This window comes from Mauremys mutica, chromosome 5 (assembly GCF_020497125.1).
Source record: "Mauremys mutica isolate MM-2020 ecotype Southern chromosome 5, ASM2049712v1, whole genome shotgun sequence".
Taxonomy (NCBI): Eukaryota; Metazoa; Chordata; order Testudines; family Geoemydidae; genus Mauremys; species Mauremys mutica.
In genome coordinates, this window is record NC_059076.1 from 21,706,793 (window position 1) to 21,732,696 (window position 25,904).

The window sequence follows — 25,904 nt, forward strand, 5'->3', positions numbered from 1 at the left end:
TTCCTCCTCACGTGTGTGTGTAAATGTAATACCCATGAAAGGAACTGGAGCCAAAGCCTGGGAGACAGCAGTCCTGTTTATCCAGAGAACAGGCACAGTCAGGGTAGGGGCAGAACCAGCTTCAGATAAATGCAAGTAACATCAGTGTGCCCTGAGCCACCCTTTGGAGCTCCTCCTGGTCAAGGGTGCCTCATTCCTGATCCAGATTGATTGCTCAGGCTGGTCAGAGAACAGATCAGCTTCCACTCCCATTCAAGCCATGATATCTCTGATGAGATGGACAATAATGTTGCCAATTAGTACCAAGTGGGTCTGTGCTTTTTGTGTTGGGGATGCTTGTTCATTGGGAATGGACCGAGACCAAATACATTTCACATCGACCAACAAACATCATCAGCCTTTCAGTCACTACCAACTTGGGCCGGATTCCAGCTGGCAACCTAGAAGCTCTATATCCCATTAGCAACGCCTTGAGCAAACCATTTCCCCACCAGAAAGGACATTTAAAAGAAAGTTCAATGGTTTGATCTCAGAGCCCATTAGCAGGACGCTGTCCCTTTAAACAATGGAATCCTTGCCCAAACACAGCCCTGTTTTCAGTCTGCTGCATTACTCTCTTATCCCCTTTGAGTTAACAGAGCGGATCTAAAACGATGTTTAAATCAGAATTGCTCACGCTCATGTATACATCAGGACTGGAAACGCTGTTTAAAAGTTAGCTGAGAAATAAGCGACATTAATAAAGAGATAGGTCGGTCATCATGCAACGGTCACTAAAGCAGCTCAAACCGAAAACAACAGTAAAGGAGGCTTGGGTCACTCTGTTATCACACTCAAACATGCTCTTGTGTTCTAGCAACAGACACATGCTATTTTTGTTTTATTTGTTTATCTTATAGAAAAAACATGCCATTGAAGTGTTTCTAAATAATTTGTGACCCTCTTTCAGGGCATTCATAAGCACAGTAATCCCATCACAGCTGATGATTAGGAAAACAGAGCTAATGACTGCATCTCCGTGAGGCTATTCAGTAGAAAGGGCTTCTTAAATTAAATTTGATCCAACACTGGGCTTGACCCTTCTTTCATTTATAGATGTGTGTGACTTGGGGATGACACTACTGAGAAATTATGCTAGTAAAAATGGTGCGAGTAAGAAGAGAACCAGGCTCACTGCATCCACAATGGTTTGATATTTGCTCATTTTTAGGTACTGGTTCACCAACCACATTTTGGCTCCGTTCACACGATGCTTAAAATTGTGCCAGCATCAATTGCATATGAACGCTGTTCTAGCATGGTTCCTCTGACCAGGGCAGACAGAGATTCTTTTTCTATAGCACAGCGTGACTCTCAGAAGATCTCAGTACATATTGATCAGGGAATCAGAGCTATTATGCTAGCATGGTTTCAGCTGTGGTAGACAGGGTGTTACAGCTATACTATGCACAGAGAGGACAATGCCATTTTTAGAAACACTGTGCATTAACCCTAAAACGCAGCCAAATTTTATATTAATAATTCACCAGAACACACAAACTACAACAACAAAAATCCACATAAGCAAAATAACTCCTTTCAAGCACAGACCTGTTCTTTGGGATGCAGGAAGCTCATTGGTTGCAGGCAGAGTACCTGTTGGTCCAGTAGACAGTGCATAAGCCACAGAAGTTGCTGGAGCTCCTGGTCTGCCATGCTGGAAGGATGCACCAGAAGGAGGGGCGGGGAAAGAAGAGCCAGGATTCAAGCTTGTTGGAGAGGGTTGAGGTTGTCCTGGGTATAACTGAGAGGGCGCAGAATGGGGAGAAGCAGAAGGCATATAGGGAGGGTTAGCGTAGGAGGTTGAAGTAGGAGGAGCAATAGGTTGTTGAGGCTGATAGAGTGCTGGTCCCCCCGTTCCAAAAGAATACTGCTGTGGTGGCTGATAAGCTACATAGGGGGAGAAAAGGGAGAGGTTTTGTTAGTAACATTATTAGACTAGGAGAAAGCTACTATCCTCTCCAGTTTTGATGCCCCATTCCCTCTTCCTAGCTACCAAGGATCACAACTTTCCTCCTGATTTCAGTTGAGCAGAACACTTACATTTTAGACTTGTTCAATGGCTTAATAAGTAGAAAAATGTGCCGTCATGTAGGACACCTAACTTGAATAACAAGCTCAGGCCTCAGATGTTGTGGGCCTTTCTCCAAAAGCCAGCTATGGGGGAGAGTCTTGCTACTGGTAGGTAATGAGCTAATACCCTGCTAGCGCAGGTTAAAGGTGCCAGCTTGTCCCTCTCTGTAGTGCAGGGTCAGATTTCATATCAGCCTCCCTTAGTGGCAATGCCCACCTCCTCCCTTCTCAACCCACTTGAAATGGCTTCCTGGCTACCCAGTTCCCACTCCCACAATGCGGTGCCTGGACTCAGAGGGCCAGGTCACCTCACCCTGTTGCTGGAGCCTGGTAGGGAGGCAATGGGAATTATGTCCTTTTTCACAAAGACCTTGATTATCGGCAGCTCTCTGCTTCTCTCCCAAAACTCATAAGTGTCAGGCCATTATACAACCCATACACTCAAAATTAACAGGTGAGGAAAATTAACAGGTTTTAGAAAGACTGGTGGCTACTTCTGTGGGAGCCTTCTAGATTTGGAAAGTTAGGAGCAACATAATCCACACGATAGCCCGGTCACGTAGGAAAGTAGGGTCTCCACTTGACAGACGGGGAAACCCATACAGAGGAGATAAATGACATGCACACAGTCACAGTTAGTAGCAGAACCAAGGCCAGGACTCAGGTCTCCTCACTGCAAGGCCCCGATCTCATCACTAGATGACAGAACTCAAACACTGTGCCTGGTCTAAATTTGGTGTTTGTCATTTTTCCTCTGCTCCCATAGGATCCTTTCTCCATATTCTCTCTCCCTCCCCTCGGCCCCCCCGGTTACTCTTCCACATCCTGTGTTTCTTTTGTTATTATTTCTTTTAAACGGGTTACTGCAGCTTCCCCTTCCTTGTTAATCTCCATCTTTGCCCTTATCTATGGTCTCTTCCCTGTCCCCTTTTTCTCTGTCTCTCTCTCTCTCTCACTTTGAGCCGACTCTGCAATAGCTGAATTAGGTTAAATTCCTTCTCAACAAGTAGGCATGCTGCTTGAGAAATACCTGGCTCTGGAGTACTCGTAGGGATCTTTGGCTCTCTGAGCTTTTAGGAAGGGCCAGTCTAGGCCTCAATCTAAGATTTGTTGGTAGCCACCCGCTTAATTATAATTTAGCTGTTCAATAGGCAGTGCCACATCATCCCTGACAAAATACCCCTCGGTATGGTGAGTGAACGGTAACAGTAGCAGGAGCTTTCTGTGGATTGTTCCCTCACCCAAAGAGTGGCATTGGTTTTCCCATTGGTCTGAACCTCCCAAACAAACTCACTCATGCAAATGCTGTGTAAATAAGCCATTGCTACTTACTCTGTGGGTACGGCTGTCGTGCCCCCGCCGACGAGTACATGTTGTAGCCGGGAGAGGCGGCCTGATGTGGCGACACATTTGGATGAGCAGCCCCTGGTGGCATAATAAAACCTGGGGGTGGAGGATTATCTCCCTGGGAAACAAGAATGCAGTAAAGAGAAAAGAGATTAGATGTAGTCGGTGCTGCTAACTAGTCGACAGAGGAGAAGTTGAATGGGATTTCACAATTTCATATTTAAAGGCCTTGAACTGACATGAACAGAAAATAGCCATCGCCACTGACATAACTGTGCTGATCATTTCACCACCTCCGTGAGCCAGGCTTTTTGAACAATATAAAGGTGAACCACAGCCACATTTACACAGGAAATGAAGAAGCAGACATCCTTAGAACACAAACCCTTCGATATAATGAAGAGATGATGTGTAGCAAGTCACAAAAAATTGCCATCTAGATATTTTAAGACACTTTTTAAAGGTTAAACCTGATATTTCCAACATTAGGGGGAAAGAGAGAGAGAGAGAAAAAGACTACTCTTGCAACACTTGCATGATTCCACAGCCAAAAGGAAGCTGTGCAAGTTCTCACTTGAGCTTAAATTTTGATTAAAACACCAGCTAATGCTTTTTCAAGGCTAGCCGTCCCGGTAATATCTGGCAATGTAACAAGAGCTGAATGGAAACAAAAAAATCAGATTGACCTGAACACCTGTTGCTGTCTCCCAAATGCACTGGAATGCATCAAGCATACAAACTGTATAGGAGGGTATTTGTTTAAAGGGAGCAGGAACTGCTCAAAGAGGAATAATGAATGTTATACCTGTGTGTCAGAGGGAGAGGCTGCAGGAGGATGGCTGGGAAGGGCAGTAGGAGTTTTGTTACTCCAGGTAGTGACAGTAGGGGCAATTCTAACCTGAATTGAACAAAGAAATACCAATCACGGAAAATAAAATTAAAAAAAACAAAACAAAAACACCCTAAAAGGTATCACATTACCAGATGCAATGCAGGTTATAGGAACTCTGTGAACACACAAAATCAGGCATCCCAGAGCTTCAAAGCAGCCATGAAATCAAGATAATAAAATAAAAATAAAGACAGAGCCTAAATCATTGCACATTCAAAAGCAAACAGAGAAGACAAGAGGTCAAGAGTTCTGGTATCTAAAGGGAACCATAGCAGGAAGATGGAGCATAGAGAAGGTACTAACAGTTAGAAAGCGGACTGGTGTTTGAATGGCATTATACATGCCCCTAAAGCCAGCTCTGTCAGAGTGTCATTATTACAAAACTCCCTTTTGTCACATTTTTGTAACTGCTGCAAAAATTCACCCCATGCTGAGGGCTCACACCAAGCAGCACTTACACAATAGCCTGTAAGTTACAAGGCTTCAATGAAATGGAAGTTGACTGCCTCCATGTAAGTGAACTTGGGTTCAGATGACTCTCTCAGGTGTCTTATTTTAAAAAGACAAATTTGAAATCCAGCTGTAGCACATGCACAATAAGCTTCTTCCTCAGTGTTAGTCTCTTCCCACAACTGGGTCCTCAGAGTGCCCCCGGGATACCAGATATCTCCTATGCCCATGTTTTCTGTACTTTCCCAAGGCCTTAGCCCTACATTGTAATCACTATCTTCCTGACCAAGGATGAATGAGCAGGACTCTGTTGGCTCATCTATACCACATCTTTAACTGGCAAGAAATGGCGCTGTTGAGGAACGGGAGATACTGGCGTACACTGAATTCATAGTGCCTACGTTGCATGTCAGAGGAAGGAGACAGGAGGTGAGCCTTAAATCCAGGTCTTTGCATAGTTAGAGTAAAAGCAACATTAAGTTACCATCCCGCTCAGGAATGACTTTAATACACCTACTTCTAATAACAGCAGTGGTTTGTTTAGTCTGGAGAAGAGAAGACTGAGAGGGGAAATGATAACAGTTTTCAAGTACATAAAAGGTTGTTACAAGGAGGAGGGAGAAAAATTGTTGTTCTTAACCTCTGAGGACAGGACAAGAAGCAATGGGCTTACATTGCAGCAAGGGCGGTTTAGGTTGGACATTAGAAAAAACGTCCTAACTGTCAGGGTGGCTAAGCACTGGAATAAATTGCCTAGGGAGGTTGTGGAATCTCCATCATTGGGGATTTTTAAGAGCAGGTTAGACAAACACCTGTCAGGGGTGGTCTGGATAATACCTAGTCCTGCCACGAGTGCAGGGGACTGGACTAGATGACCTCTCGAGGTCCCTTCCAGTTGTATGATTCTATGTATTTTTTGATATAATGAGCCATTACAACAACAAATATGAACATTTTAATAACTTCCCAAATATGTATGTGCATGATTTGATCAAAAATCAGTTTGCAATTTTAAAAAGTTAATTAGATGCTTTTCGCCTTCCGAAAAAAAGAATATTATAATAACACAGACGGAGGCCCATAATTAAGTACATGCTTAAAGTTAATCACATGCTTAAGTGCTGGCCTGAACAGGAATGATGGACTTACACACGTGTTTAAGTGCTCTCCTAAGTTGGGGTGAATGGCAAGTAAACGAAAAGTGAAGGCTCATATACTACGTTTTACTTTGCTCTGTCCAATCTACATACTGGTGCATGTCCGTTTGTAACACCCCGTTAATATCAAATCCCTGCAGTGCCTAAATGTGGAATTGTGTTTTTAACACAAGGAACCTGCAAGTCAAAAATTTCTTTGCACAGTTCACTTGGAACATACTTGTTGGTTTGTGTTTAAACCAGGGATTGGCAACCTTTCAGAAGTGCTGTGCCGAGTCTTCATTTATTCACTCTGATTTAAGGTTTCGCGTGCCAGTCATACATATTAATGTTTTTAAAAGGTCTGTTTCTCTAAGTCTATAATGTATAACTAAACTATTGTTGTATGTAAAGTAAATAAGGTTTTTTAAATGTTTAAGAAGCTTCATTTAAAATTAAATTAAAATGCAGAGCCCCCTGGACCGGTGGCCAGGACCCAGGCAGTGTGAGTGCCACTGAAAATCAGCTCGCTTGCCGCCTTCGGCACCCGTGCCATAGGTTGCCTATCCCTGGTTTAAACCATAATTTTACCTGTATGTAAGTTTTGTTGTTTTTTATTAAATAAGCAGAGGCAGTTCTCCCATCCCCTTCCTAGCATTTAACTCTAAGGTAATAAAAAAAGGTAATAATTGGAGATATACCAATCTCCTAGAACTGGAAGGGACCTTGAAAGGTCATTGAGTCCAGCCCCCTGCCTTCACTAGCAGGACCAATTTTTTCCCCAGATCCCTAAGTGGCCTCCTCAAGGATTGAACTCACAACCCTGTGTTTGGCAGGCCAAACTTCAGTTTGTAGCATTACCAAGACCATCTGGTATCTAGGAAAGCTAACATTTTCCATAACAGAACATGAAGGTTATTGCGACTGCAGAATCACCTTTAAATACAATTCATTGGTTACAGGAAGGAAGGTGAGAGAGAAACAGAAAGGAAAAGCTGGTTTAATTATTTGTAATAATGTATCTGAAAACAAGCACAGTGATGTTTGCACAAATCTAATGAAGTCTTTTGCCCGCTCTGAAAGTTACTTTTTGTAAGTTCTACATCCAGGATATCATCTGGGGGTAACTCTGCAGTAAGGCATTCAAAGCCACCGATATACAAAGGAAGACAACAATGCCAAACACCCTGACCCTTCAGCCTTTCCTCTTCATTCTGCCCTCAAAAAGGCAAATAATTTTGTTTCCCTGATGCGATGCGATGCATCATAACCCCCTCCAGAATCCAAAAAAGCTGGGAAGATACAACTACTTGATTTACTTGAAGCATCAGATGCCTCAAGGCCAGAAAGTGTGAGCATTCCAGTAAATCCACATTATCAGCACCCAGCATGTGAAGGGAAACCCAAAGCGCAGACCTAGTTTCTCGTTTCCACTTTCTCCATTTAAAAACAGTTCCTATACCTCTAATACACGCCTTCCGTTCTCAAGGAATTAGCTGAAAGCAGCTAGTGGCAAAAGGGCCAGCCAATCAACAATGGCTTGCTAAGGGACTGGCGATCACACTTAAACTAGGAGAACAGCTGAGATGGCGTGTCTCACACCATCCCATGGCAGTAATGGCAAGCCTGTTTCCCCCCATTCTGCCATGTAGTCTGATTTGGTACAGCCTTGAGTCCAATCTAGCAGAAAGGTCCCCACTTCCCCATTTGCCTTCCCACTCAACGCCCCCCAAAACAACGTCCTCCTCTACCCCAGACTCACTCACTCACTCATTCTTCCAGCACATCTCACGCTCCGGTCTTCCAGGCCTCCCGCACCAGCACCTCAACCCTGTCCAGGGTTCAGATGTTCTCCATACACAGCTCCTACTCCACCTGCCTAAGCATGAGGCTGTACTGGCCACCCAATCTGTCCATCACTGGACTCACAGCATGGGCCAGCAGAATCAGCATCACCTGCCATGAGTTTGCTATTGCAACTGTGCAGCAATTTCTCTGGACGATTACAGAGCAATGGGCTGCAGAGCGAATAGCCAGCTCGACCTTAGCTGAAGAGATGGTAACTGCATGACATGACTGCATCTCAAAGGCTGCATGTGGGAGGGGAAAATAAAAATAAAAATAAAAAATCCCTGAAGCTATAGTGCTTTGCACTGAAATACATTTGAAATTAAGGAAAAAAATATCTCCAACCCCAGGCTGCTTGATAAGATATGTGAGAGGTGTTTCCAAAAGCCGAGTAAAGGAGGCATCTACAGAGATGGCAAGAAAGCACAATGGAATTGCTGTCCAGAGGGTTTGTAGGCACATCACACACACTTCAGATTCATGAAAGAAAAAGTGCACAAGCCATCATCTTCAAACGCCACGCAGTGCAAGCACTGCTTCAGCTTGACAGCTGTAAATCATTTACCTGCTGATAATACTGCTGGGCCGAGCCTTGGGGCATCTGCATTTGTCCAGCCACAGGTCCAGATCTTCCCTTGGGCACGGGTTCTCTCTCATACGGGGACTTTGGTGTCTCCTGTCCCACTGGAAGTTCTCCCTGAGCTCTGCAAAGTCTGTCCCGCAACAGCACGATCTTTGGCTACAAATAGTAAACCAAAGCAAACACATAATTACACCAAGTGGAATCTGTGGCCTAAAATCAGCAGATGGATGGCCACTTACTGACCAGTTAAACTTCAAATGACTGTTCAGAAGAGGACAGGATACTCCACTGAACAGTGTTCTGGTTGGCTGAAGCAAATCTGTTCGTCAGCCAGAAAACAGGCATTCCAGCTGGATCACAGTGCAGGTGACTCTACTGGAAGTGTGAGTTGAATCCCAAGTTTGGAATTCTCATTCCCAGGCCGGCAGTGGTGGGAATGCCAAAGAAATGTGGAGAGAGGGGAAAAATGGGGCATGGGGGGTGATTGCAGCTACAACCACTGGAGAGCTCTTCTCAAATCCGCACTGGCCAGGAGAATGGCACGCCATGAGCCAAGAAGGGAGAAGAATGAAATGCAATTCTCACAGCTCAGAGTGACAAGAAGAAGAACTTCAGTATATATACAGGAATTAACTGATAGTCCAATAGCCACCCTGCAAAACCTATGGAATTCACAGGAAGTGGTTAGCAGGAGAGGAATGAAACCATTCATTGTAAGAGAGCATTGTCACTTGGGGACCACAAAGCAAAGTCTTGGCTTCACCTTGATTTATTTTCCAGCCCCCTCCCCTCTAACTTCTGAGGCACCAGGAGACGATAATACTGAGACCATGTTCCATGCGTGTGACTGTTCCCACCTACGCACAATACTAATCCCTGTCAATGCCGTTCTGAGCGAGAAGAAGAACCCCAAACCACATTGGAACATGTCTTCAAGTGACAGTTTTATACACTGTATGTGCCACGCAAAGGTCTTCAGTTAAAGCTTGTTCATCTAGAAGGGGGCAGAAGGAAAGTTAAGGCCACTTACCTGGTTGGTGTCTGCAGGAAGGAAAGCCAATGCAGTAGCAATGCTGCCCTGTGCAGCCAACAGATTGGCATACTGACTCATTTTCTCAGCCAGAAGAGCCCCGACAGCATCAGCGTCCATAGATCGTGTAAACTGCACAGCCTTACGCAGGATCACTACTTTCTCAATGAGGTCCTGGAGGATTATGACAGAAGGAAAAACAGCAAGTTCATGGGATCAAGTGAGAGAAAACAGCCACTAACTACAGCATGTCAGTAATAGACTCAAGATCAACCTTGCATACTACACAGTTCTCATTACATTGTTTTAAACAGAGTGAAAATAAAGGTTTTCCCAACCATTATTAGCTCGTGTTCTGTGTAACATTCAGAGAGAGCAAGATAATAGAACAGTAATCCGTGATCATCAATTTCAGTGCATTTTAAAATGTACTGACATTAAATAAACCAGTAGTAATCTGGTTACTCCATAAAGAAAAGCTTTTTAAAATTCTTATTTTATGAGATCTAAGGTACCTGTAGATTATCAGCAGCCATTTTTTCTAGTATTAGTCAACAAAAGAATGTTATTTACTGTGGTTACAAAATTTTTCTAGAAACATAAAGCAGCAATGGGAAAGACCAGTTAGGTCATCTAATCCATCTTCTCGCAAATGCAGGATTGTTCCCTAACGTACCATTAATAGTGTTTTGGCAACTCTAGTTTTAATCGTCTTAAGCCAAGAGGATTCAACCACTCCCTCTGAGAGACTATTCCACAGTCTAATAGTTCCTACTGACAAGAAATTGTTCTTGATATTCATCATAAATTTTCCATTTCTTGATTCCATTCCATGACTCCTAGTTAAACCCATGTACCATTCAAAATAATTCTCCTCGTCGCTTGCACAACCCTTTAACAACTGTGCCTCTGTATATGTAGCCCAAAACTGCATTGGCCCTTTTTTTTCAAAATTTTTAACTACCAAACAGCACTGCAAACTCCATGTTCAATGAAATGTCTACTATCGACCCTTGCTCTCTTTCTGAAACCTATTCCCCAGTTTCCTCCTTCCCATTGAACTGCTGTGTTTTAGATTATTTTTCTCTTCAATGTCACTAGTACTTTTTTCCCCAGTTGCATCTCACCTAGGATGACCAGATGTCTCGATTTTATAGGGCCAGTCCCAATATTCGGGGCTTTGTCTTCTACAGTATAGGTGCCTATTATCCCCCACTACCCAGCCCCGTCCCGATTTTTCATACTTGCTATCTGGTCATCCTAATCTCATTGGGTTATTTTCTGTTCACATTTCTTATCTCTCTCTTATTCCTCCACCTTCACTGGTGTTTGCAATAGCTCCCAGTTTAGTATAATTTTTAATTTCATTCATGTACAGTTTACTCCCTCTTCTAGACCATTAATGAAGGTACAGTGTTTAAAAAATCCAGACCCACACATGAATCGCAATAGTAAACCACTAGTATTGTGTGTTTATTGACTGTTCTCTAGTTCAGTCATGTTTTTCCTCAGTTAGTGAATATCTTAATAAATAGGTAAGCTTTTATCCCCCCCAGGATTAAAATAATAGTTTCTGGGATTTCCAGCTCTCCCATATCACAGTTCGCTTTGAAATCCAAAGCAATTTCATAGGACAGCATCATAAAAAGAAAAAAAAATCCAAGAATTCCCTTATAGTGGGGAAATAGATATTGACTTTGTCTTAAAAGGAACACAACACACATATACAAGTCCAAAAAATAAATACATCCATGTCCACCTTTCAAAAACACCTGTGACTAACTATTCTGGGTTTTACTTTTAGGTACTTCGTCCCCAATGTTTCTAAACCATCTATTCCAAAAGCAAGAATTACAAAACAAATCAAGGTCTCTAATGAACTTAAATGATGTATCAACCCTTGCAAAAAAAGTATATAAATTAAAAAATGCAACAGCCTTATTTTTACAAGCTGAGATAAAAACTGAACATGTTTTGCAATATAGTGTCAGCACAGGCCATTTATAAATAATCTTATTTTACTCTTAAAGTAACACATCACTTTCATGCTCAAAGATATGCAAGTATCAGAGGGTCTGTCAAAATCCTGTATAAAAATAAACTTATTTAAAAGCCAAACTCACACACTTACCAAAAGTACACCACCAAATTATTACAGCATGTCACTCAACACCTTTCTTCACAAAGACACTAACCTGAAGGGACAAGGGGCTGTTTCCATCTTGAGCTTTAGTCCAACACGCAACTAGTTTCTCTACATTCCCAGCACAAATATAACACAGACAAGCCTGTGTCTGCAGGAGATTGTCCCCTTCGTTTTCAAGTCTAGTACCCAACAGATCTAAGAATTATGAACAAAAAGCTTTTGAGTCATCTCATAAAATACTTGATAATTAAAACAAAGTACCATTCAGGATGCTTGGACTAGCTCTGGGTAAGACAATGAAAATCCCGGTGATACTCAAATATATGCCCAAACTCTAAATTTAGCAAAACGTAGAAGAGAAACATTACAATTGTCATTGTTTTGTGCATACCCACACAGTCATTTAGGGTGCTGTGGAAAATGTTACCCCCCCCCTTGCACAGAGGGAATGCAGACATTGTGACACATTCCTGATACTGCTTGGCCAACGTGGCTCAGTGTTTATCTGCAAAGTCATAGGAACCCAAAGTGTGGGAACCCTCTTCCCTGACACTCACGCTGAAAATAGACTAATTGTGCAACATGTTCATGTGTCCAAAGGGGACAAATGATGGGGGCTAGTCTGAGCTTGTCTCACATTTTGCTGTTATTTGCATGTACCTGGCAATCTGATTTGCTAGCACAATATATTTTGTCTTGTAGCTGTGACAGTATCCATCACGTGAGTAATGTTAATAAGGTTTAGAACATAAGGCTGGTGTAACCATGGCTGGCCTTTGGTTTATTATGCTAATAAGGCGAGGTGAGACAGTGTGGTATGCAGGAGTGAACACATGGTGTGGGTGACTGGATTTCCTCCACATTCATCCTGGATTTCCTACTGACTTGCTGTGTGGTCTTTGGTGAGTCTCAAGGATCTGTTCCTTCATCCACTGACTTCAACAGAAGCAAGAGCAAGCCTTTAACTCCTCTCTGCCTCGGTGTGGGCCTCTGTGGAAAGGAGACAGCACTTCCCTCCTCCTAGCCGTGGTGGGAGAATTAATTTTTCCAAGGTGCTTTAACAACTTAAAGTGCTAACACGGTTGTACACAAAAACAGCTACACTCAGTCAGATCAATATTCCATCAAGCCAGTATCCTGTCTTCTGACACTGACCAATGCCACATGTTTCAAAGGGAATGAACAGAATGGGGCAATTATCAAGTGATCAATCCCATCATCCAGGCCCAGCCTCTGGCAGTCAGAGGTTTAGGGACACCCACAGCATGGGGTTGCATCCCTGACCATCTTGGCAAACAGCCACTGATGGACTTGTCCTCCAGGAATTTATCTGAGGGTATGGCTACACTTGCAGCTGTACAACGCAACAGTTTCTGTCTTATTATCTAATCCTTTCCTAATGGTTCCGAACAGTGTTAGATGTTTTGACTGCCGCTGCACATTAAGCAGATGTTTTCAGAGAACTGTTTTCATGATGACTCCAAGAACACTTTCTTAAGTAGTAACAGCTAATATAGACCTTACCATTCTGTATGTACAGTTGGGATTACATTTTCTAAAGTGCATTACTTTGCATTTTTCAACATTGAAATTCATCTGCCATATCACTTTTGAGATCCCTTTGTAATTCTTCAAAGGCAGCTTTGGACTTAACTATCTTGAGTAATGTTGGATCATCTGCAAGCTTTGCCATCTCACTTTTTATCCCTTTTTCCAGATCATTATTAATATGTTGAACTGCACTGGTCCCAGTACAGATCCTTGGGGGACCCTTTTATTTACTTCTGCACTGTGAAAATTGACCATTTATTCCTACCCTTTATTTCCTCTTTTAACCAGTTACTGATCCATAAGAGAACCTTCCCTCTTGTCCCATGACTGCTTACTATGCTTAAGAGCCTTTGCTGAGGGACCCTGTCAAAGACTTTCTGAAAGCCCAACTACACTATGTACACCGAATCACCCTTGTCTACATGTTTGTTGATGCCCTCAAAGAATTCTAATAACATGATTTCCCTTTACAAAAGCCATGTTGACTCTTCCCCAACAAATCGTGTTAATCTATCTGCCTGATAATTCTGCCTCATCTAGTCATGTTTCTGAAACATTTTAATTGGCATCCCATAAGAAAAGAATATTATATACTGTTTTCTTAGCAGAGGCAGCTCTCATATTAATGGTCATCACTGCTGGCTTATAGGAAAAGATAACAGTGGTTGTGCTTTGCTTTGGCCGTGAAGAGGCATACCTGTTCTTTCCACGTACAAACACCTTTGAACTATACAATGATTTAGGAATGGATCACTTTGAGGGGTATGTTTCTTTTATTACAAAAAATTAAAACAATGAATTTAATGCCTTATGAAAAAAAGAGTTGGACTGACATCCCTGGAGACTGAAGAGCTGTCTGTTCACGGAACAAATACAGTAGGGGGAGCTGCATGTTGAACCAGGAACAGAGACAGATTTGGTTGGGTAGGAGATGAAAGATAATAGAGTATTGATTTCAAGTTGATTGTATTCCTTTAAAATTCCAATGAGTTCCCATAATCCAAAATAAAGGAATTATCCAATGAATGAACAAATTATGAATAAATTAATTCATTTGAAGGAAAATAACTTTGGAGTATTTAAAAGCATAGTTTCACTAAAGTTGAGTAAAATAAATTACATCCATTCTTAAGTTTTCTTACCACAGAGAGCTGCAAATTCATCTGGCCTAGCATAAGTCAACACAGCAGCCAGCGCCTCTCTCCAGTTTTGCAAATCACATGACTGAACTATCTCCTTCCAATTCTTTGTCACAACGGCAGTGATGAGCTGGGAAGCAAAGAGAAAGACCAAATGATGTCTTTGTAGAATCCCCACTCCTGACACCATATCATTTATATCTATGCTGTGTGCACAACCCCAGGGTATTTGGGACAGACACTTCACCATGACTCAACTAATCTGAAAGATTATGTAAATTCATGTTTAGATGGATCCAGTGAAACTTAGAAACCAGGGCAAAGGCAACAGAGGACAGCAAGTATCCTTATGATAAAATTCACACCACATAATGTGACGATCAGGGCAAGGCTGCCCGGGGGCGGGGAGGGGCAGCCCCGCAGGGGCCCCCACGAGAATATAGTATTCTGTAGTATTGCAACTTTTTTTTGAATGGAAGGGACCCCTGAAATTGCTTTGCCCCAGACCCCCTGAATCCTCTGGGTGGCCCTGGATCAGGGTGCAGATGTCCCAGGGGGAAAAAAAGAGGGTCTGAACCACAAAGAATAAAGAATTGAATCAACTTATTGAATACAATATTATTATACTATAAACGTGTATTGAATAAGATGTTTTCTGAAAGTTGGTAACACAGTGGTGATTTGCATTACTGAGTGAGGTACGCATGGGTAGCGTGAAAAGTGTTACGTGTGTGTGCTGGAAATCTGTTCCTAAAATGTGTTCAGACAAAGCAATCTGAGTAGAGCAGATAAACAGGTTTGTCCTAGACAAAGAAATGTGGATTCACCAGTCTGCCAGGGTCAAGCTTTGCAAGCAAAGTACAACAGAAGTACATTTGCATCGAAGGTAAATAAAGTGATCAAACTAATTAAAAAAGCAAATTGACCAGAGGGTGAAAAAAGGGGCTTGGTGCCTTCAGCCTGAAGAACAAGCAGCAGGGGAGAGGAACTTCTTCTGTGCTTACTTTTCAAATAATACGTTTCAGGGGTTATTGTCTATAACAAGAAAGGGAGAGAACTCCTTAGGTGCCCATCACTGAGAGGACATAGGTACAACACGCTTTGAGCCTGTAAAAGTTGGATCCCCTAGTCTGAAACGCTATGAATGCTGGTAATTTGATGTACATACAAAAACTGCTTAGGCAAAGAAAGATTAAGTTTTAGTCACTTTTATTTTATAGTATGTTTTCTTTTGTTTTATTTGTAACCATACCTGTCTCTTTCTCTTGGTTAGTGTCACTTCAATGTCTGTTCTTTGTTCATAAACTTATTCTTGTTTTATTACAAAGCCATCTCAGTGCTGTTGTATGGAAGTGTGAGTCTTAGCTAACCTAACATGCTGGTGTGTGTATTGTCTCTCTGGAGGCAGGGAACTTAATTTCTGAGTGCGCCCAGTGACAGGGCCTGGACACTGCAGGGAGACATCTCTGGGGAACTCCAGAACTGGGGTTCACTGATTGTCACCTACAAGGCAAGGTTTAGGCTGGCGGAGTCCTGAAGAGTTTGCTGGCAAGGCAGACAGGCTGATGTGTCAGAAAGCTGACACATACCTTAGCAGCAGCAAACTCTCACTCTTGCTAAGGCAGAGTGGGAACATGGTGGCTCACAGCTCTGGGAGTCCTGAGTGCAACGTCACACGGGTACAGTAATCAGCAAGTTAGGGACACTGCAGGTGCTTAAAAAAATTATTTTACAGTACAAGGTTAGCTTTGTTTGGTTAAGAATTTAGTTATAAAACTTATGCATAACACAGGGTAAAGTGAGGGGCATCACTGATTTTGTTACTAAACTGCATGCCAATCAAACCTTTTAATTCCATTTTATTAAACTCTACGCCCCTGGCAGCCTACTTCACTGCAGTTAAAAGAGATTGCCCTAAGCAGCGGCAACCCAGACTTGCATCAACAATACTTTGTCCACTAACTGAACAACCCCGCCCTTTGTCCTGTGAGCCAAAGTGCCAGGATCTTGATAGTATTCAGTTTTTTCTTCCCTGCCTCCGGCTCTGCCCTCCAGTTACTCATCCACTTCAGATGGAATACTGATTTACTCTGAAGCTGTGTTGATATTTAGTGAACAAGGGCCTTGTAAGTAACACAATTGGGCATAACAAACAGTTTGTATGACTTTAGAAGAAAAACAAAGGCAAGTAACTAATAAAAAAAAATGTGCAATGACAAATGTATCACTTATTTGCTAACACAACGCATAGGTAAGGGATTGGTGTTCCACCGAATTGTCTTTCCCCAAAGGATGGATTGCCAAAAGGAGTATTAGAAATACCGGTACGTCTGTTCTTTAAGCCTACTAAAGATATCTAAAAGGTCTCAGAGAGATGGACAGATTTTCCCTCTTTACTCTTTCCCCAGACAAAAGAAATTGGAACTGCCCTTGCCCCAATCGGATCATAGGGAATGGCCAGTAAAGGCCCACTTAGAGACTGCAGATGGTGTGTTAGTCCTGGTCATGCTTTGCAGCCTTACGCCCTGAGCCAGAAAATCACTTGAGCAACCTGCTCAACTTTAAGCACAGGAGCAGTCCCATTTGAAGCCACTGCTCCCTGTTAAGCGTGTGATTAAGTGCTTTGCTAATTCAGGACCTTAGCATGAGGATACAAACCTGCTCTTTTCAATTTTGCCTCCTCCTGCTACACCGTTAAATGCCTTTCCCTGTCCAAGGAACAGTGAGAAGCAAGAACTGAAATAAGCTGTCGGTTTCAAAATGCCAACTTTGGCAACAGTATGTCTTGATGGCTGCTCCTCTCACCTTCTGCTGACACTCTGACACAAGTGAGCAGTAAGAAGCAAAGAACTGAAGGAGCATTGCCAGCAAGGCAGAAGCTGCAGAGCACAAATAACCAGATGTCCATATCACACTGTCTCATAGATGTTATGTGATTAGATTAGATCTGCTATTCTTAGATAACCTTTGTACACAGTAAAGCAAAACATCAGCAAAAATCTCTCCTCCAACTGACTGGACAGAAATTAACATAGTAAGTGCTGCAGCTGGAGTAAGTACAGTACTTGCTAAAGATGGCCAGATAAGAGACTGCACATACACTAAACACTGTTTAAACTAAATATTTATCCTTGTTCATCAGCGAGGATTCTTTTTACTCAATGTGATCAACAAATTTTAAAAGGACGAGGAGAGAGAGTAGAAATAAGAGTAAAAGCTGCTCTTCATCCTAGCTAATAAGCCTGTTCTCTGCTTAACAATACACAAATCAGAAAAACACCCTTTCACTCACAGATCCAATGAATGAATTTACCCTACATTCAATTCTCCTAGAAACAAATGTATATAGACAGCAAGGAAAGCCGTATGTCACCAGAACATTAACAGTTTCAGGACTCTGCTGAAAGCCTATGCGCACAGATTTTGTTTTAGTTTTCAGTTGTAAAGCTACATACCCTGGTAATTTTGCTTTGCATCTTAGCAAAGTACTTTTTCTGCGTCCTCGACAGCAGCTCTTGTCCACCTGCTATGGCCAATATGATGGCATCAGCCATGCGATTATCATGTAGGCAGAGATCAACTGCACTTTCGAAGTTACCAGTCAGCAAAGCCTGGGTAATCAAACCATCAACATCTGCAACAGGAGGGATAATTTAGTTTTAAAAATTTCACTGCTTCAAAATAAAATAAGTGTTAAACATACAGTTATATAGGTGAGTCAAGTAGCAGCTTCTCTCTCACTCTGTGATGCTGGGCTGTTTTCTTCTTAAAGACCTTGATTCAGGAAAAAAGTTAAGCACATGTTTAAGCTCATTGCTATTCAAGACAACACTTTCGTATATGCTTAAGTGCTGTCCTCAATAGGGTGGATTTCCTGAATCAAGGCCAAAGAGCCTGCAGCCTTATCACTTTGTGCTATGATCCCAAGAGATCTCAAACGCACTTGGTCAGGCCATACCAGTACTAGGAGAAGAGATCTCCAAGAATCACGTACTTCAGTGTCATAGGAAGTACTGCTAGTATTTCACTAAGCAGCACTCTTTCTTCTGAGTCAGTACTGAAACTATGACCCAGTGTATTTCGTCAGGGCTTCTTGAAGTGCTATCTTGTGGATGAGATGTACAAGAAAGGCCTTGAACTTCGGTGGTCACTAAAGATCCCCTGGGAGTGTTGGTAAGAATGAGGTGTTAACACCCATCTCCTGACCAAATCTGAACTCTGCTAACAACAGTCTGTCTACTAAACCCTTCTTCTAGTTTCAGTGTCAACTGGTACAGGATCCTTCCTAACAATCTGTCTAAAAGTAGAGTTGCAATATGCAGTTAAAAAGGTGTCAAACTACCCAGAGGTGGATGCATTTCAGTGATGGGGGATGCAATCCCTGTGTAATTCCTTACTTTTCCTAACACAGGTGTTGTAGTACTTTGAGACTGTTGGGTGAAAGCTAATATAGAAGTGAAAATAATTGAAATGCGGGTAAATAACAGACTCTCTGACATTCCCTAGGCAGAAGACTCCATATAAAGAGAATTTAGGTAATACTACAGTTGTATCTCAATAATTAAAAATATTTGCAAGTATCATGAAATCAATATGAACAGGTTTTTACCTCCACTGACAGAGATGTTAAACGTTTCTTTTCCAGATGTCAGATCTTCAATCTCCTCTTTTGTTCTCTAATAGAGAGGAAAAGTGCAGTTTTTCAGTCTATGCAAAGAATTAGGCTAAATAAATCCATGTTTGAAGACATACACCGTACATTGGAGGGCATGGTATGCTTTCTTAAAGCCGTTCCCCAAGGAGCCACTAACTTAGAGTGAAAGAGCATTGTTATGCTCAGTGTTTCTAGTCAATGTCATTAACTTCCCCTGGCACCCGTACAAAGCAAATCTCTGAGCACTGTGGAAAAGCCCTGAACATACCCAGGAATCTACCTAGCTATGTACATGTACAAACATAAGAGCACACTGCTGACAGATCACTGGTGAGCATTATTAAAATGAGATGCAATTAGGGAAAAACACTTCAAAAACGTCAGGGTTCACTTCACTGGGAAGAGGTTCATTTAAGTACATGGGTGAGTATTTAGACATTGTGAGCAATTACTTGGACAACAAGGTACAGCCTTGGGATTTCCATGCATGAATGCACAGAATAATAGTAATAAAAAACCCCTCCAGAAGCTTTAGCTAATTAATCCTCACAGCCCACTGTGAGGAGCACAGATGATAACATCCTCATTTTACAGAGAGGGAAACCAAAAAGTTAAGTCACCTGCTCAAGGTGTCAGGGTGAGTCAATGTCCAAGCATCTAATTGCTCCAGCATGATGCATCAGATTGGTAGGTACTGCTTTTTAAATAAGCATATATTTTTCCCCGCAAAAAGGCTGATCTGTATGTTAATGCTACCTACCTAACACTTAACTTTACTGCACAGAGATCTGGTGCTTGATCCTGCAAGGTCCTGGGCACCTTGGCTCAATCCAGCAAAGCATTTAAGCACATGCTTAGCTTTGGACATTGAAATGAGACCACTCACGTGCTGAAAATTAAGCACATGCTTAAAAATGCTTTACTGGATAAGGGCCAGAGCATTCAGCAGCCTCTACAATAGAACCGTGTATGATCTTTCAGTTAAAAAACAAAACAAAACCCAAAAACAACAACAATCTCAAATCCGATGTGAAAATCTATGCACAACATGTTAATTTTGGAATTTAAAATGAAATTCATATAGAAATGCATACTACCCAGTGGAAGTCTCCTTCACACATTAGTTCTCAACCTTTTCATAGTGTGGACCAAACCTGAACAGAGAAACTGTTGATTGACCATGTCCCCTCTCATTTGCCATTGTGCAATACGCGCAGGTACAATACACACACAGAGAGAACATTAGAAAGACGCACTAGAAAGGAAATGAGCTGTTAAGGTGGTGGGTAAGCGCGTGACAACCCAACATAGTTAATACAGAAGCCAACACTTACCTCTCCCAAGAACAGCTCTTCAGTAGATTGGCTATCTTCACCATCACTTTGTACTGATTGGTCAGATTCTTTAAGAGCCTTTTGTAGAGAATGGAAGATGGCATTTGGAAAAAGTTTGCAGGGGAGAGAGAGAGAGAGAGAGAGAGAGAGAGAGAGAAAGACACTCAGCACTGAAGAACACAGATTAAAAGGAACATGAGCCAACAATATACAGAGCGAGTCTGCCAAGAGCAGAACTCCATTTGCAAAAATGTAAATGTCTTCACTTCCTCCGTTTTCCCCACTAACTAGAGCCATACTTAGGCCACATCTACGCTACAACAGCGCAGCTACAGTGCTGCAGGTTCTCCATTGTAGCCGCTGTAGCGTAGATGCTTCCTACGTCTACAGAAAGGGTTTTTTCCACCGATGTAGACAATCCACCTCTCTGAGAGATGGTAGCTATGTTGATGGAAGAATTCCGTCAACCTAACTACTCTGAACAGGGCATGGAGTTTTTCACAGCCCTGAGCAATGTAGCTAGGTCAATATAATTTTTAGGTGTAGACCAGGCCAGTTTTCCAATTAGCCATCTGAACACATGTAGCCACTTTTTTAAAATTTGACACTTATTGATGGTAGCCAAAAGAGCATGTGCACGATAATGATATGAAGGGTGTTTGTAACAGACTCTGACAAAGAAGAGAGTGTGAAGCAGAGAACGTATGGCGAGGGTATATTCCATTACCGCTTTAGATCACTAAGAAAAAAAGATGCATATTCAATGCAAGCCATTCTTACAAGAAAGCAGTGGGAATCTCAGATTCAGTCCCACATGCTGAAAATTAAACCATTAGACCAAATCCTTCTCTGTAATGCAGACAGGTATGCTAGGGGAGAAGTGTAGCCAGGTGCTGCAGGGGAAACCTTAATTAATTCCTGCCACCCCAGCCCCAATCAGAGGAAATGGGTTGGGGCTGGGTCACTAGCTAGGCCTGTCCTGGAAAATGGCCACACCTGTCCACCTCATTAACAGGGGCTAAAAGCTTGGGGAGGAGGAGTACGCTCAGAAGGAGCCTGTTGCCACTGAGGCCTGTGCTAGGCCAACCCTTTAAATAATCTATTTACAGATAGTTGGAGCTGGTTGTGGGGGAGAGAATGGACACAGGAATAAAGAGCATGGGTGTTGCACCAGCTTGAAGCGGTCCTGATTTATTAGGAAGCAGGGCCAGGAGGCTGAACCCAGCGGGGCGCGGTGAGCACCCCGTTACAAGAAGGGCCTAGCTTCAGGCCTGCTGATGCATCATATTCACTCTGGGAAGAGTAGGCAGCCAGGGCTGGTGCAACCATTTAGGTGACCTAGGCAGTCGCCTAGGTCGCTGGCATTTGGGGGGCGCCATTTTCTTCAGCAGTGACCTCGGCAGCCGGATCTTCGGCCACCCCAGTTGCCGCCGGCATTTAGGCGGAGGGAGCTGGGGCAGGGGGGCGCGGGGAGGGCCGCCTGCAGCAAGTAAGGGGAGGAAGGGAGGTGCGGCACGCAGGGGAACTCCTCACCCCAGCTCACCGCTGCCCCGCCTCCTCCCCGAGCATGCCATGGCCGCTTCACTTTCCTGCCTCCCAGGATTGCAGCACCTAAGCTGATTGGCTTAGGCGCCGCAAGCCTGGGAGGCAGAAGTGAAGCAGCGATGGCGTGCTCGGGGTGCTCGTGCGCAGAGCAGGGGTGAGCTGGGGTGGGAGGGGGTGCCTCGGGGCGGAGGGTGGGGAGCTGCCATGGGGGGGCGCCTCAGGGCAGAGGGGGAGCTGCCGTGGGGTGGGGGGCACCTCAGGACGGGGGCGCAAGGAGGATGTTTCGCGCCCTAGGAGAAACTTCCATGCACCGGCCCTGTAGGCAGCCCCCTCTATCGGAATCCTGCAATGTACAGCACACACTAGCCAGGGCCACAAACTGCTCCTCTTGACAGGAGCAAAGCACGCTGCCTACTGCCTTCTCCCACCCCTGCCTTCTCCCACCCCTACAATCCTGGGCCTGGACGGTCCCTAGATCACTGTTGTGGTGAGAGCTCCCTTCCCCAGCTCCCTCATTCCGTATGATAAGGGCAGGATTCCCCTACTGTCTGTCTCCAGAGTGATGAGCACTTAGATGCCACAGATTATATTTCCCTCTGCAACTCCTGTTAGAGTTCACAACATTTTGTTTTAGCAGATGTTTAAGGGAAGGTAGAAATTGCAATATAAGTAGCGATTGCGTACAACAACCATGACTTGCTGAGAATGTGGGTCTGCAGAGAGAAAGAGAGAAGAGGAGCTGTTTATTTCTGAGCTAGCTACGAAGGTTGTTATTTACTCTGTGCTTTTCAGGGTGGTTCTTCCCCCAACACGTTGCAATTCTTTTTGTTAATGATCCGGAGGCTGCAGAGATTGCCTGACAACAGGAAGGATATGACACCTTTCTACACCCACAGACAACATAAACATTGTAATGGACAGTACAAAAGCATTAAAAAAGCAACCAATATGGAGAAGCAAAGAAACCCCACAAAACTCATGTCAAGATTAACTTCTCTCCCTGCAGACAGAGATCCTAAAACAAAACACACCAGTAACTGTTAACTGGGTGATAAGAAATAAACTAACTAATGATATTCACACAGTTCTAGTGCCAGAAATGTCAGGGACTTTTTAAAATATGAACTTTCATATTTTATGTGGAAATTGTAAATTTACAACATGCTCATAATCTGAGTCATTCATATGATCTGGTATAACTATTGAGTTAAAAGAGAAATGATTCTTACCTGGCACATTTTTGTTACATTAATGTGACAAAAAAGATTTTTGTTGTTTTTGTTTGCTTACCTCCTCTAGTTTGCCATCTACAAGATTCTCTTTATTCAGAGCTGAAGTAATCTACAAAACAAATAAGATTTATTAGAGAAGTGGTTTTCTCTCTTACTTTAGGGTATGTAGCAAGTGTTAACATGTCACAGGTCACCATAAGTTGGAGATGAGATAAGGCCCTGATTGCACGCTAGAACGTTTCCCTGATCATTGTGCAGAGGAATTTACTTTGAGACCCATGCTAACCAAACCGTGATGGAACTGACCACTTCTAAAGGTTAAAATCTTCTTGGATTTTAGCTTTCTGGGGGGCAGAGACTGTCTTCCCTTGTGTTGCACAATAGGGCCCCAAACCTGATTGGGACTTCTGAGTTCTACTGTAGTAATAAAATAATAAAAATAATGTTATAACACAGCTCTCAGGGGGAAAAGATCCCTATCTATAGTGATTAGGGAAACTGGATTTTGTTAGGATTACTTGAACCACAGCACGATAATGTGTCAGGGTAGGATTTTCAAACAGGCGGAAGAGTTCAGACACCTACCTCTCATTGACTTTCAATGTGAAGTGAGTGTCTGACTCCTTTAGATCCCTTTGAAAATCCCAACCTAATGTATAGATAAAGAGTTAAAATACAGACTGGAAAAGCATTAGTCTAGCAGCTGGACAGGATGGCTTTTCTAATACCACTAATCTCATCTGATTACTTCTAGTTCTACAGGTTGAATAGTATCCATAGAGGCTGTTCTAGTCCGTAAATTTAGCTTAATGCACAGGTTTTTTTCTAGACTCTCATTTTTATTTACATTACTGTAAATACAGCAATGAAAAGTGATATTCCAGAAGTTCCCTTGGTTTGGCCAGAGTGCCAGACCAAAAAAATAATAAAATAAAGCCACATGCTACTAGAAGCTCATTCTGGCAAACTGACACCAATTGCTCTTTTTATATTAGTGATAAAGTAAGGAACCTAAAAATGTTAAAGAATAAATTGTTTTTTGTTGTCAAGATGTCACTAACTCTAAGATGAGTCAGTCACTCTGTATTGTTTCAACTCACTAGATAACATGAATTCAGTTTACAGTGCAATTCTTTGCTGAAAACTGGCTATTTTTCAGACACACTTAAGTTTGGAGGTGCTACAGATTACAAAAATGAGTAAAGTGTTTGTACCAACTTAGTTAAAATTAAAGGAAGACAAACTGGAGATTTCAAGGAGGCAACACTGTTCTACTGAAAAAGGTGAAGAATGAAGCATTGAGAAATAAAGGTGATGGCTTGAAAAGCAAGCTCAGAAAAGCATGCCAGATAGGGTGACCAGGTATCTGGTTCTCAACTGGAAACCCGATTGAAAAGTGAACCTGGTGATTCCGGTCCGGACCGCTGCCTGAGCTGTTGACTGTCTGGTTGGTGGCGCCAGGGCTGACAGGGCAGCACCCTGTCCCTCTTAGCCTCCATGCCATGTGGTTCCCAGGAAGCAGCCGGCATGTCCCCCCTCCGGCTCCTACATGTAGGGGTCTCTCTCTGCGCGCTGCTCCTGCCTGCAAGCACTGCTCCTGCAGCTCCCATTGGCCAGAAGAGCTGCAGGGGCGGTGCTTGCAGAGAGGGGCAGAGCGCGGAGCCACGTGCCTCCCTTCTCCCTGGGGCGCATTGGCCTCTTCTGGGAGTGGTGTGGGGCCAGGGTAGGCAGGGAGCCTGCCTTAGCCTCGCTGCACCGGCCGCCAACTGGGAGCCGCCAGAGGTAAGTGCTGCCCGGCAGGACGCCACACTCCAACCCCATCCCAGAGCCAGCGCCCCATATCCCCTCCTGTACCCCAAGCCCCTGCCCCACCCCTGCCCCTCTTCCCAGAGCCAGCACCCTGTACCCCCTCCTGCATCCAAACTCCCTCCTAGAGCTTGCACCCCCACCCCTCCTGCACCCCAACCCTCTGCCCCAGGCTCAGTCCAGAGCCCCCTCCCACACTGCGAACCCATCGGCCCCAGCTCAGAGCACGCACCCCCTCTCAAACCCCAACCCCCTACCCCAGTCCGGTGACAGTGAGTGATGGGGGGTGGGGCGCAGAGGGAGGGGGCGGAGCCTCAGGGAAGGGGCGGGGTAGATCCTGGATTGCCCTTAGATTAAAAAAAGTGATCTTGGGCGTAAAAAGATTGGAGACCACTAGTTTATAGGATAGTAATTGTAATATAGTAGTTATCACAGGGTCATAACTGCATCCTGGGATAATACAGCTTTAACTGAGTTATCAGGAAGCACCCTCAAGATACTACTACACAGAAAAATGTTATATCCTCTCACGTGCTCTGTTTTGTTACTGCCATTCCAACTTTCCATCCATATGCCAAATAATATAAGCACCTCAACTTCTGACCATCTCTAACATTTTATATTTCAATATATTCCTCAGTATAAATACTTAATACATACACAACTTTCAAGCAGATTTACCTTTTGCCCTAAGTCATCTTTCCTGTACCCCAAAAGTTCAAGGTATTTGCCACGAGAATCTTCTTCAAAATTCACCTTTAAAAAACCAAAAAACTATTAGTCAAAAGAAGCATGTTTTCATTTTCCCCATTGTAATTTCAACTGACATGTGTAACCATGTATTGGATATCAATGATTAAGCAAAATGTGTTAAAAAGGAAGAACATAATTGTGGACTCTGAGGATCAGGGCCTCTGAGTATAGCTATGTCTAGTAACTGGACCTCTTCGATTTCCATTCAGTTCTTATTCTGAAAACACAAAATGTCATAACTAATAACAGGAAGAGTATTTTACCTTACCAAATACTAAACCTGAAATCTCTCATTACCTGACCTAGTATAAAGATGTACCAATACTAGGCTAATGGTTAAATTATG

General features: G+C 43.2%; 1 protein-coding gene across 8 annotated transcripts in view; it reads right to left on the reverse strand.

The window, feature by feature from the left end:
* The window catches only part of SEC31A (SEC31 homolog A, COPII coat complex component), a 67,551-nt gene that overhangs the window by 18,994 nt on the left and 22,653 nt on the right, over nt 1-25,904 (reverse strand). For 4 of the 8 annotated variants that reach the window (XM_045017728.1, XM_045017726.1, XM_045017729.1 and 1 more), the window contains exons 12-23: nt 25,487-25,561; nt 23,058-23,108; nt 20,223-20,300; nt 18,844-18,910; nt 17,690-17,868; nt 14,238-14,364; nt 11,594-11,739; nt 9,399-9,572; nt 8,351-8,524; nt 4,265-4,357; nt 3,445-3,577; nt 1,591-1,929 (exon numbers count right to left, since the gene is read on the reverse strand). In XM_045017728.1, coding sequence (XP_044873663.1) covers nt 1,591-1,929; nt 3,445-3,577; nt 4,265-4,357; nt 8,351-8,524; nt 9,399-9,572; nt 11,594-11,739; nt 14,238-14,364; nt 17,690-17,868; nt 18,844-18,910; nt 20,223-20,300; nt 23,058-23,108; nt 25,487-25,561 — 1,636 coding nt within the window. The remainder of the gene's footprint in view (nt 1-1,590; nt 1,930-3,444; nt 3,578-4,264; nt 4,358-8,350; nt 8,525-9,398; nt 9,573-11,593; nt 11,740-14,237; nt 14,365-17,689; nt 17,869-18,843; nt 18,911-20,222; nt 20,301-23,057; nt 23,109-25,486; nt 25,562-25,904) is intronic. The other 4 variants (XM_045017730.1, XM_045017731.1, XM_045017732.1 and 1 more) reach the window with 3 other exon arrangements.